The sequence below is a fragment of the Microtus ochrogaster genome, chromosome 16, assembly GCF_000317375.1.
Source record: "Microtus ochrogaster isolate Prairie Vole_2 chromosome 16, MicOch1.0, whole genome shotgun sequence".
Lineage (NCBI taxonomy): Eukaryota > Metazoa > Chordata > Mammalia > Rodentia > Cricetidae > Microtus > Microtus ochrogaster.
Window position 1 is genome coordinate 53681779 of NC_022018.1, and position 12591 is coordinate 53694369.

The 12591-nt window shown below is 48.8% G+C and overlaps 1 protein-coding gene across 1 annotated transcript in view; it reads left to right on the top strand.

The window, feature by feature from the left end:
• The window catches only part of Syk (spleen associated tyrosine kinase), a 71273-nt gene that overhangs the window by 19534 nt on the left and 39148 nt on the right, over positions 1–12591 (top strand). The window contains exons 2-3 of the mRNA XM_026783147.1: positions 6476–6932; positions 8104–8264. Coding sequence (XP_026638948.1) covers positions 6519–6932; positions 8104–8264 — 575 coding nt within the window. The 5' untranslated portion in view covers positions 6476–6518. The remainder of the gene's footprint in view (positions 1–6475; positions 6933–8103; positions 8265–12591) is intronic.

The window sequence follows — 12591 nt, forward strand, 5'->3', positions numbered from 1 at the left end:
TTACGATGATTTTCTTTGTGTGAGTTTTCCTCCTCTCTCAAATTCTGGGTACCGGAAAGCCTTCTCCTGACTGTGGAACCCAGACCTTAAGCCTTACTCACTGCCCAGGTGTTTGTTAATTCAGATATTTCCAGGTGCTGGCTGCTTCTGCAGTCTGATTTTTCATACATGCTTTCCGGGATCTAAGGAGCTGCCTGTGACCACCCTGAGAAATGTGATTGCTTAATTAGCTCAGTGGCTATCAGAAACACTGTACCTGCAAGGGCGGGTGCAGCTATTGCTCAGTCTCTATGGAGATGTTGATAAGCTATCATTACACAGCCGCCTATAAAAGGACAAAAGGTCACACAGTCCACCTTAGTCCTGGGACTGGAGAATTGGCATGTCATTGTCTAACGGGAAAGGAAGTTCAGAAGTCTGTCAGTTAGCCAAGGACTTGTGCTGCCGGCCTGGGGACATGAGTTCACCTTCTAAGCTCCCATGTAAAAGGCGGGTGTGACAGGCGTTGTAATCCCAGGGCTAGGGAAGCAGAGAAAAATAGACAGATCTTTGGAGCTCCCTAGCCAGCCAGGCAAGCCAAGTCAGGAAGCTCCAGGGTTAATGAGACACTGTGTCTTCCGTGGCCGCAGGAGAACTGCTGAGGTGCACGGGTGTCAGGGTCATGCAGGACCAGGAGGGACGCCTGTGGAGCTTGCTTTCCTCTCTGCTCTGTATCCCATCCTTGCTGCCTTCTAGGTTTGGAGGGCATCATGTGTAAGTGGCCTTCCAGGCCTCCTGTCCTCCCCCTCAGATTAGCTGTTCCAGCTTGCATCAGGAGCCAATCTGGGAACCATGACCCAACCTCAGAGAAGGAGGGGTAGTGCGGGGCCATTGAACCCTCAGGTGAGACTGACTATAGACACTCCTTCTTGTCATTTGTATGCAGTTGTGCCCTAGTTGCATGTGGTGTGGGATCTCAGGCAGGGGCTGGAGCATGTAGGCTGGGGAAGACTAGAGAATAGATATTCTAACTATGTAGGCATGGACAAAGCCATTGTCTTTGCTGGGTACTGATCTTCCAGTGCAGTTGCTTTAGGGTCATCCATGCTCCTGTCCATAAAACCCTCACCCATGTTCTGTAACTAAGCCTAATGAACTCATTGGTCCTCTACGGTGAATTTTGGTGAACTCAAAATTCTTTGGGCCCTCATGAGGAAGAGGAAAATGTTGTTTATGTTTCCCCTTTAGGTGGAATTTCCACAATGTCTGCTCATTGTTGAGAATGATCATCAAATAGATAAGGGAATGTTTGGTTATTTAATGTATTGGTGAAACCAAAGACACAAAGACAGGCCATATAAGATTTGTGGTCATGACATAGCAACCAAGCTAGTGGTTTCCAGTCAAGGGCACCTATGCCCCAGAGAAGACCTGGCGATGCCTGAAGATGGTTTTTGGTTTGCATAATTAGGGAATGAACTGCTCTAGACACCCAGTGTGTGGGCGGCGGGATGCTGCTAAATCAGCTCAGGTGGAAGAGAAGCCCCTACTACCATAAGCACACATACCAAAGACTGGTCCAGCCCCTCCATCAAGACTGTGCAGGCTGAGCAGCTCTGAGATGAAACTGTAAAATGCTCTGGAGAAATTAATGGGTGTTATAACGTGCCAATGCAACTGTCTTCATATGTAAATAGAGGGCAGGAAGGCCCTCATGACCACATGTGGAAGAGAAACTGCTCATTCTCCAGAAGCCCCAGGCAGACGATAGACAGCTGGGGCCATCCATGGCTGTATTCGTGGACCTCTGGCCCAGACCAAGAAGATCAAAAAAGCAGCATGGAAGTCAGTGGTGCATTTGAAAGGGGCTTGAACAACGTGAAGCCATGTGGGAGAATTAGAGAGACATGGGCACCTTAGAAATACTGACAAGTAGGAAGAATTCATTGGCAGGATGTCCCCTGCAGGCAGGCCCTTGAGGAATTAGGGAGCAGCAGGCGTGGTGTCCTAGGAGTATCAGGAAGAGCGGGGCTGAGGAGAAGAGGCAGGGAATCTGATGAGACGGCATTTCCTGCTTGAAGCATGGAGCATGTGACAGAAGGCTCCTTCCCACAAGAAGCTGTGAGCTCATGCGGGACAGGAGTGAGCTGCATCAACACAAGAACAGGGCTGGGCCTCTGGCCAGCTGATGTGTTGGGCTTCAGGGTCCTCTGGACTCAGACAAGTTAGACTTTAAACATTTTCATTTAGGAAACTAGCAGTAAAGTCTCTAAAATGAAAGAGGGGCACATTCACACTAAGCGCATGTTTTGTGGCCATCTGGTAAACCTTGATCAAGCTGGCTGAACCGCCCAGACCTTTGAAGCTTACATTTTTGCATAAGGGAAGGGTGGAAGCTGTATATAAGAGACATACACTTACATGAATTTCAATAAGAATGTGTTGGTGGGGAGCAATGGCAGGCAAAGACAGACACCTAACAATCAGATCATCAGAACATCTGCGGGGATGGCAGGAACTTAGACCACAGGCCTGGGAAGGAGGAAAGTCACTAGGGAAAATGCTGTAACCCAGACATTATGCGTCCGACATGTGAGGCAAAGAAGCCATGTGTGGAACACAGCTGGGTGGACTGGAGTCGGGTCAAGGAGGGCCTTGTAGGCTGGGGCAGGTTTAGGATGTGCTGTGGATATGGCCATCTTGAGTGCACTGTGTTTACCTAGAAGGAAATGGACTAAGAATGAGGATCAATGGAGAGAACCAGGTTAGACTCAGAGGTGGTGGACACCCCAGGCAGTGACGGGAGTGGGTGAGAAGCACAAGTGGCTCGAGATTCTGTTTGTGAAATCTGCTGCTAGATGGACCCTAGAAACTGGCTCAGTGAACCTCCCTTTAGATCCTTCACCCCTTGGCCACATCAGTGAAGATTAGGACAACTCTGCTCCAGTGTGTGCCCATTCTTGGAGAGCAAAGTCTTTCATGACTCTGGGGATGAACTATAGAGGAAGGGAGAGAAGGAAGGCTCCAGAAGGCCTTTAGCACTGTCTTGACTGGCTGTTGCAGTGGCTGTCATTTCCATTAGAGTGGGGAGAAATATGATGGGCCCTCAAAACACAGGGTCAGTGTGAGTGGATCTGGGAAGGTCAAGCTATTTCTTGGGTATCAAAAAGGAGCTTGGGTCAACCAACACACAGTGAGGGACTCACTAGTAAGGCTGGATGTCCATTAATCATCAAGTATTCATGTATTTGTTTTTATAACCCTCCACCAAACACCAAGAGCTGCCCCAGGCATGTCCCTTTCAAGCCCCTCCCAGCCAGCCCTGCTAATGTGTTAAAGGGATCTTACCCTGTGATGATGGACCATAGAGACAATTGAAGTGAAGGAGGGGAGACAAACAGCCAAGGAAATCCCAAAATATTACTTCATGTTAAAAACCATCCCCTCAGTCTGGGTGCTAGCTCAGTCAGTAAGGTGCTTGCCTTGCAAGCACAGGATTGAGCTGAATGGTCAGAACCCCTGCAGAACAGCCATGCTTGGTGGCACAGAGGCAGAGACAGGAGGATTCTGGGGCTTGCTGGCCACCCAGTCTAGCCCGTCTGACAAGTTCCAGGTTCAGTGAGAGGCCTGTTTCGAAAAGAATGAGGTGACGAATGATTCAAAAACAATCCCAATGTTGACCTCTGGCCTACTTATTACACATGTGCACGAGCATCCACATGAACATGCATGTGTACACACGTTTCTTTACTTCTAAAGCCTTGTGTATAACTTACCTCCTAAAGTTCTCAAGAGAGTGAGAGATTTGCTATGTTCTGACAGGCCCCCCCTACACCTCACTACTGTAGAGCAACCTAGACAGGAGTGTAGAGAAGTAAGTACAGGCTAACTCTGGGCAGAGATGAACTAAGGAGGAACGAGGGGGTGGTTTGTTAGGACTGGGGTCTTCTTTAATCTTTCTCAAGTTCGTGCTTTTATACAGTGGCCTCACACACTTGTTAATGTCAAACTAAGAAAATGTAGTGTTGAACTGAGAAAGAACACGAGAGTTCTCAATACTGTTGAGGGTGCTGAAAGGATCTCGGGCTGTGGACTCTCCCTGCAGTCAGAGGACGAGAGTCCAGACAGGACATGAAAGCCACAGTGGTAGGTGTGATGAGTTCAATGGCACCCAGAAGAGCACATGTGTCAGGTAATGGTGACTCTTCAAGGGGTGGGGATTATGAAAGTGCCACTTCTGTGGCCAAGACTAAGTGAAAAGCTCAGTCTCTTCGTTTTTGTTTGAGGTCCTTTGGGAATTTGTTTGGTTGATATCTGTCTTAGTTGGGTTTCCATTGCTGTGAAAAGACACCATGACCATGACAAATCAAATAAAGGAGAACATTCAATGGGGCCTGGCTTACTGTTTCAGAGGTTCAGTCCGTTATGGTCATGGTGGGAAGCAGGGCAGCATGCAGGCAGACACAGTGCTGGAGAGGGAGCTGAGAGTTCTACATCAGGATCAGCAGGCAGCAGGAGGTGAACTGGCTTGAGCTTCTGAGACCTCAAAGCCCAGCCCCCAGTGACACACTTCCTCCAACAAAACCACAGCTACTCCAACAAGACCACGCCTCCTAATAATGCTGTTCCCTATGGGTCTATGGGGTCCACTTTTATTCAAACCACCACAGTACCCCAGTCTCATTTCTGTTGCCATAATATAATATTTTGACAAAAACAAAACAGTTTAGGGGGAAAGAGTTTATATGGCTTATAATTCCAGGTTGCTGCTCACCATCCTGGGGAAGTCAAGGCAGGAACTTAAAGCTTCATACCCAGTTAAGAGCAGAGAGAGAATGAGTGGACCCATGCTTGCTCACCGGCTGTTTGCTGCTTATGTTCAGTTAGCTTTCTTCACACAGACAGTGCAGGGCCCAGGAGTGAAGTGCTGCTACCCACATTTGGAATGAGTCTTCCCACTTTGAGTAACAAGCAGTACAATCCCCCCTATACCCGCCCAAAGGCCCAGCCTGTTCTAGACACTTCCTCATCCGAAACTCTTTCCAGGTTGTGTCAAGGTGACAGTTAAAACTAACTAGCACAGTTGCTTTGTTCTGTCTTTTTATTGTGATCTGTTACATTTTCTTATATATTTTACTTATTACTCACTCTGTAGTCCAAACGAGGCTGAAAATCACTATGTAGCCCAGGCTGTCCTCCAACTTGCAGCTACCTCTTCCGAACGCTGGAATCGCAGGCAGCATATACCACATGCCACACAAAAAGCTAAATTTGTGAGTTTGGCATGGTAGGCACAAGCTAATGCTTGCAAAGTCGAGATCCGTATCCAGCCGTGAGACTTGCATGGTAGCCTGGTTAAGAGGAGGATGGACCAGGATGAGGTCCCGAGTGGGCACGAGGAGTGCCAGCCTTGGAGAGATATACATGTGGGGGCAGGTACTGACGCTATCCATGCTCCAGGTTAGAGCCCAGGCCAGGCCAGGAGCAGCTGCTATCTGTCATTTCAGCATGGCACTTCCTCCCTCCAGCCAGCACATGCATTACTTGCCGTGTCAGAAGTCAGGTCAAAATGAAGACGGCTTCTTGGCAAGGAGAGTGCCAACACCAACCTTTTTCCTTCCCACTGAAAATTAAAGGGGCTGCCTACTAGGGAAGGAGGCTGCATTGCCATGTGGAGTGGTGATTCCCTGAGGCTGTGGGCCATGGTGGGGACAGGGAGAGGCTAGTCAAAGCGGATGGAGTAACAGTGAGCTCCCAGAATTACGTCAGCAGTCCTTGCTAATTCCGTCCCACGTACCACTGTCCACACTCAGGGTGTGTGTGCCCTTGAGCACTGTGTCAAAAGACTACTATACACTTCTCTTTTCTGTCTGTCTTATTTTGGATTTGTGTTGCTGTGTAGAGACACCATGTCCATGGCAACTCTTATAAAGAAAACGTTTAATTAAAGTGGCTCACTTATAGTTTCAGAGGTTCAGTCCATTGTTATTATGGCAGGGAACATGATGGTGTGCAGGCAGACATGGCGCTGGAGCTGAGTCCTACATCCTGCAGGCAACAGGAAGTCTACTGACTGTCCCACTGAGTGAAGTGTGAGGAAAAACCTCAAAGCCTGCCCCCACAGTGACACCCTTCCTCCAACAAGGCCACACCTACTCCAACAAGGCTTCTCCTCCAAATAGTGCCACTCCCCTTGGGGACCATTTTCTTTCAAACCATCACGTTGTATCTTTTTAGAATTCTTTTTTTTTCCACTAGAAAAAAAATCATGGTGAATTGGGTCACCTTTGTTAAAGGCCATGGATTTTGTTAACTAACCACAGTGCATTCTGGGAAACTGGAAATTAGGTAACAGAACCCCCGGCCAAACAGGGCAGTGTGCTCATTCTAAACTAGAAAGGCTTATGTCCCTGTGGAGTAGGTTCTGGTGGGCTTAGCCAGTGCCCCTTACTGTTTGGGCTCCTCACTGTGGCTAACCCATCTCTGCTATCCCCAGGTACTTCCCTCCATACCTCCTGGAATTCTGAAGGGGTGCAGACATGGCAGGCAATGCGGCAGACAGCGCTAACCACCTACCCTACTTTTTTGGCAACATCACTCGGGAAGAGGCTGAGGACTACCTGGTCCAGGGAGGCATGACCGATGGGCTGTACCTGCTGCGCCAAAGTCGCAATTACTTGGGTGGTTTCGCCCTGTCGGTGGCACACAACAGGAAGGCACACCACTACACCATCGAGAGGGAACTTAATGGCACCTATGCCATCTCCGGCGGCAGGACCCATGCCAGCCCGGCGGACCTCTGCCACTACCACTCCCAGGAACCTGATGGCCTCATCTGCCTCCTCAAGAAGCCCTTCAACCGGCCGCCGGGGGTACAACCCAAGACCGGACCCTTTGAGGACCTGAAGGAGAACCTCATCCGGGAATATGTGAAGCAGACATGGAACCTTCAGGTGAGTCTGGTTGGTGGCCACTGCTCCCTGAGACCGTGGAGCCCTGTCCCAGAATCACCCAGAATCCTTTGCGTCCCTTACCTGGAAACTGGGGCAGTAAGGGTGTTTGAGTGGATTTTCCAGCTTCTGCTACGTTCCAGAGGCCTGCGTGGCCACGCCCCTCTCGGTCATTGTTCCCACTCCATCCATAGGTGTGGTCAGAGCCTCATATTCACATTCCTTCTGCACTCTGTCCTCCTCCTTTCTCCACATGTGAGAAGGCTGAGTTTTCATTCTGTCCTTTGTGTTTGTTTGTTTGTTTGTTTGTTTGTTTATTCGCTTTTGTTTTCTTTTTTAACTTGTCAGTAACCAAACTCTGGCTATTCATTACCAAGAAGGTAATTTTTTTTCCTCACTGGGAAAGATGAGGAAATCAGTCCCCTCAGCTCTTAAGGCGACTTTTTTTATTTTCGCCTTGTTTCCACGTGGTCCAGGCCACTCACCTGTGACTCCTCTGGTGACATTTCCTGCAGGTGGGGAGGGGCAGGATGGGAGTGAGGAAAAAGCTGAACCCTGACAGACAGAAAGCCACAGACGCCTTCGTCACATGCATCTTCTTTAAAACATTTTTCTTTGGTTCCAATTATTTTAGCACGCACGTACATGTGCGTGCATGCGTGTGTAGTGTGTGTGTGTATACAGGGGAGGAGGGTACAGGTGCTATGACACACATGTGGAGGGCAGACAACTTGCAGGGGTCAGCCTCTCTTTCCACCAGGTGAGTCCCAGGAACCAAACTCAGACAGTCAGTTTCAACAAGTGTCTTCACCTGCTGAGCTACCGCACTTTCCCCAACCTCACACACATCTCAAGGCTTCTTGCCTATTAGGAAATGACTGTGTTTTCACCCAGAACCTGGGTAGAATATATAGCTTAGATGTCTTTGGAGGATCCATTCTACATATGCAATTTTTTTTTCTGAAGGGCCCATCTCTTCATTCCAAAACATATCCCTTCGTTTATACACTTGAAGACATGCAAGTAATATTACAAGGACCTACTGGTTCCCTTCTTTTAGGCAGCACACAAGAGAAGGATGAGCGAGGGATAGAGTAGACTTTGGTCCTGATTTGCTGCACAGAACCTGTCTTCTCTGTACCCGGCCGGCTCACTCTCCCTCTGTTCACTGCAGGGCCAGGCTCTGGAACAAGCCATCATCAGCCAGAAGCCCCAGCTGGAGAAGCTAATCGCCACCACTGCCCATGAGAAGATGCCCTGGTTCCATGGCAACATCTCCAGAGATGAGTCGGAGCAGACAGTCCTCATAGGATCAAAGATCAACGGAAAATTCCTGTGAGTATCCTGCCATCTCCCTTCCTCCTACCCCAGGGCCGCTCACTAGCGGTAACAGCTTCCCCATGAGTAGAACCCAGGTGGGCCCAGGAAGGTGTCACACCTTCCCATCTGCCAGGTGGGAGTTGTTGTCGTTTGTGACCCAGCATGTGTTTTTATCTAGTCTGACCATAAAGTGTGACATTGTGCTTAAAGAAAACGGTGTTCAGCCACATGAGGGTTGAGTTTGGTATCCAACATGGTGGAACCAGAAGTGCTTTGGATTGGGAATGTTTTGGATACAGGATATATTTGCACATATGTAAAGAGATGTCATGAGATCTTACCCAAGCCTGCACTAGAAAGTCATTGACCTTTAGAAACACTTTATGCTTATGAAATGTCTTCTGTGTGTAGCTTTACCTGCTCATGCATGCAAGTGTGTAATGCAAGTGTGTATGCATGCATGTGGAGGTCAGAGGTGGACATTGGTATCTTATCAGTTTCTTTCCACCTTATTTATCTTAATATCTCATTATTATTATTATTATTATTATTATTATTATTATTATTATTATTATTATTATTGCATGTTGGTGGGGGAAATACCTGTGCCACAGTGTGTGTGTGGAGGTCAAAGGACAACATCCATGGAGCCGATTCTTCCTTTACACCTTTACATGAGTTCCAAGTATTGAACTCAGGCCTTCGGGATTGGGGGCAACCATATTTACCCAATGAATTTGTTTTCTGGCCCTCCCTTCCCTACTCATTTTTTGAGAAACAGTCCCTCACTGAACTTGGAGCTTGCTGCTTTGTCGATGCTGACTGGCCAGAAGCCCCCAGGACTCCTCCTGTCTGTCCCTCTCCAGGACTGAAATTACAGGCACCCACTGGCACACCCAGATTTTTACATGGGTTCTTGGGATCAGCTGGGGACCCCATGCTTGTGTGATAAGCACCTTACCCACTGAGCCATTGTCCCAGGCCCCTAGCATCAAGGTAATTTTTCCCATGATCTTTTTAGTGTTGTCAGAGTAGGGTTGCTCAACCCAAATTCTGTTTCCAATGGCAGGCAGGGTACACACCATGTGGTGATGGAACAAAAGTCAGGCAGCACAGTTTGCTCACGGAGATCTGTCCCGGATCTTGGACTTCTGTTTGTGCTTGGAACTGCATGCTAATGCAGACATCCAAGAGCAAATCCCTGGGAGCAGCTCATACCAAATGTGGGTGTGGTTGTCTGAGCAGAAATGGGTCTATGGGCTTCAGCCTGGCCAGCTCAGTAGCGTGAAGACTTGGATCCTGGATTCCTGGCCTAGGCATCTGCAGTGTGTCTGTGTGAGTCAAAATTCAGAAGGTCCTGGGGCCACGGTCCAGCTAGGCAGGGTCTGTGGTCCAGAGAGGCAAGGAGCCGTCTTTGTGTGGGTTTGCCTTTTCTTCTAAAGATGTGCCTGCCAAGGTGATTCTGTGGCAATGCCTGAGTTTGGTGTCATTCTGTGTCCCCACACAGAGGCTTTTGGGGTTCTAAAAAACCGCCCCTATTCCTTCCTGAACCAATGATGTCACATCATGGTCAGGTGCATCGATCAGCACCAGGCTGTCTTCCTAGAAACGCAGGTGTTTTCTCTGCATTTGCATCTAGCTAAAGAATTTTCCTCTTACTTCTGATGTTAAAAAAAAATTTTTTTAGGGGCTGAAGAGATGGCTCAATGTCTTAGATCACTGACTACTCTTCCAAAACACCTGGGTTCAATTCCCAGCACCCACGTGGGGGCTCACAACTGTCTGTAACTCCCGTCCCAGGGGATTCACCACCTTCTTCTGGCCTCTGCATGAACTAGGCATGCGTGTGGTGTACAGACATACATGCTGGCAAAACATTCATAGGCATAAAAAATAGTAAAATGAAAGTTGTTTTAGATGATCTTAACCACTTCTTAAAGAAATAAATCAATAGGCAATATCAACAGACCCTGGTGGCGGGAATGTGATGGTCTGTGGGACAGAAGCCGCATCACAGCGAGGCTGGAGGAGGAGGAAGACAGCTTCCCCTTGTGTAGATGCACAGCACAGCACTTTCCTGAGATCTGGTTGCGTTGCATCTTTGAGCAATAGTTTCTGGCACAAATACCCTAGGGTAGCAGGCAGCATTGTGCCATGTTGAGCACCCAGAAGACATGCTGACCCCCAGAAAGCTGTTGCCCTCTTGCTGCCTAGAGCTGTTGTTCTCAAGCTCTTTGGGGAAGTACTGGGGCCACAGATTGCCCATGTTCTGCACTCCTATGTTTCCCCCAGGGACATATATAAGCCCACGCAGAAGGCAGAAGGTCCTCCAGCAGTCTGTCAGTCATCTGCACAGACATCCCACGCCTCTTCATGCCACATTCCACCCCAACACTGGGCTTGTAGTTTATGCAGGGCACTCTCAAAGCTTGTGTGTGTCCTTATCAGTTAGTATCAGAGCTCAAAAAATGCAGAGGCCTCACAGACCAGGGCCCTACCTGGGTGGCTGTGTTTCCACAGCATGCTCAAATCCCTTTAGGAGTGGGTCTTTCATCTGTCCTAAATGTCCCCTGTAGACACAAACCTTTCAGACACTGCCCTCCCTACCTTTGTGTTGCCAAAAAGCCAGCCCTAGTCTTTCCCAGACTACTACTGCTCCACCTGCAGGGTTTGCCCATGGCTGGATATGTGGAACTTCAGCTAAGGCTTCACGTCAGGTAGGGTGATAGTCACGCATGGAGAAGTGGGGCCCTTTTTCAGACCCCACCTTCAGGGGGTCTGAAAACCCCCTCAGGTCAGTTATAGGATCCAAGTCTAAGGGACTATCTTCTCCAGGACGAATTCTCTAGGTCTGGTCTTACTAATTGAAACTCTGTCTCTCTGTCTCTGTCTCTCTCTCTCTCACTCCATTCCTCCCTCCCTCTGGCTTTCCAAGGTCACAGACCGGCTTTGAATTCCCTGTGTATCCAGGCTGTCCTTGAGTGTACAGTCCCCTGCCTAACCCCCCTAAGAGTTCCCAGAGTGCACCATTATACCTAGTTTCCACAGGACTGGGAACTGAACCCAGGGCTTCATGAATACCAAACAAATTCTCTGCCCACTTACTCACATCCCTAGCTCTGCATCACTGCCCTTGAGAAATAAGGTGCATGTGAGCTCACAACCCAGTGTGTGGTCAGCATGGGACCGAGTTTCCTCTCTGTGACTCTGTGGTTTCTCCACCCTTAGCATCAGGCCATTCCCCTCATGAGGGAATCTAGGGGATCTTCAAACAGAGGAAATAGAAGGCAGCATTCTTGCGACTTGGTGACTGTCTCGTGCTTCCTGGCTTCCTACAGAAGCTCATGAGCTCAGCTGTTTCTGGCATGGGTCGTTCTTTTGTCTGGTGTGTGACCAGGGCGTGTAGCCTGTGGGACACCATCCACTGGGACTCCTGGGCCCCAGTGAACCCAGGCTGCCCCAACCTTGCTCCATCTTCCTTCCTCCACACAAGTATTCACATGTTATGGTGTTATGGGAAACAGAGTCAAAGGCTCCCGAGAACTCTTACAAACCAGCCCTGACTCCCAATCCATAGCAGACATCTGTCCTCTTTCCCCAGTGGCAGTGAGCCAAAGTTTAAGGAGATCTTGAACTTGATTGAATAACCCAAAGCTAACCCACTTACAGTTCACTCGTAAAATGTCCCTTACTTCTAATGAACATCCAGGGCATAGAGTTTGTAAAGTCAAAACTGGATTACACTTACAGCTGGCTGTCCTCAGAAAGGGCATGTCACCCAGGAGTGCCTGCACTGCCTGGAACAGCCAAGGGTCTAAGGCAGCTGTTGGCTTCTTCCTTCTCTGTTTCCTTTTCAGGCAGATTTTTCTTTTTGTTCATGTTTTCCTAAAGAATGTGTCTTCTGTCATTTGCTAATCACTCCGTGTGCCCATCCCTCCTAGATGAACATAGGCAGAGTCTTCATACACAAGGAACAGAGCTCCTGGCCCTGTCATGGCCACTGGACTGCAGAAGTCAGTTCTGCAAGAGTCTACCCTCATACACACAATGTTTGAGCAAGGGGGAGGTGGGGCTGAGTCATGAAGACCCTGTAGTCTGTCACCTGCAGCCTCGGGTTTTGTTTCCAGACAGTTGTGGAAGCTCTGCACACAGAGGCAGAATGAGAATTCTCCATGGACCATGAGTCCCCTCTAAACATGTCTAATACGATGCCAGTGCCACACAAATGGTTGTCATACCGTTTGTTTAGAGAATGATAATGGATCTGGATCGAGAGAGACAGAACTTAAGAGCATTGGCAGAGGACTAGGGTTCAGTTTCCAACACCCAATTTGGGCAGCTC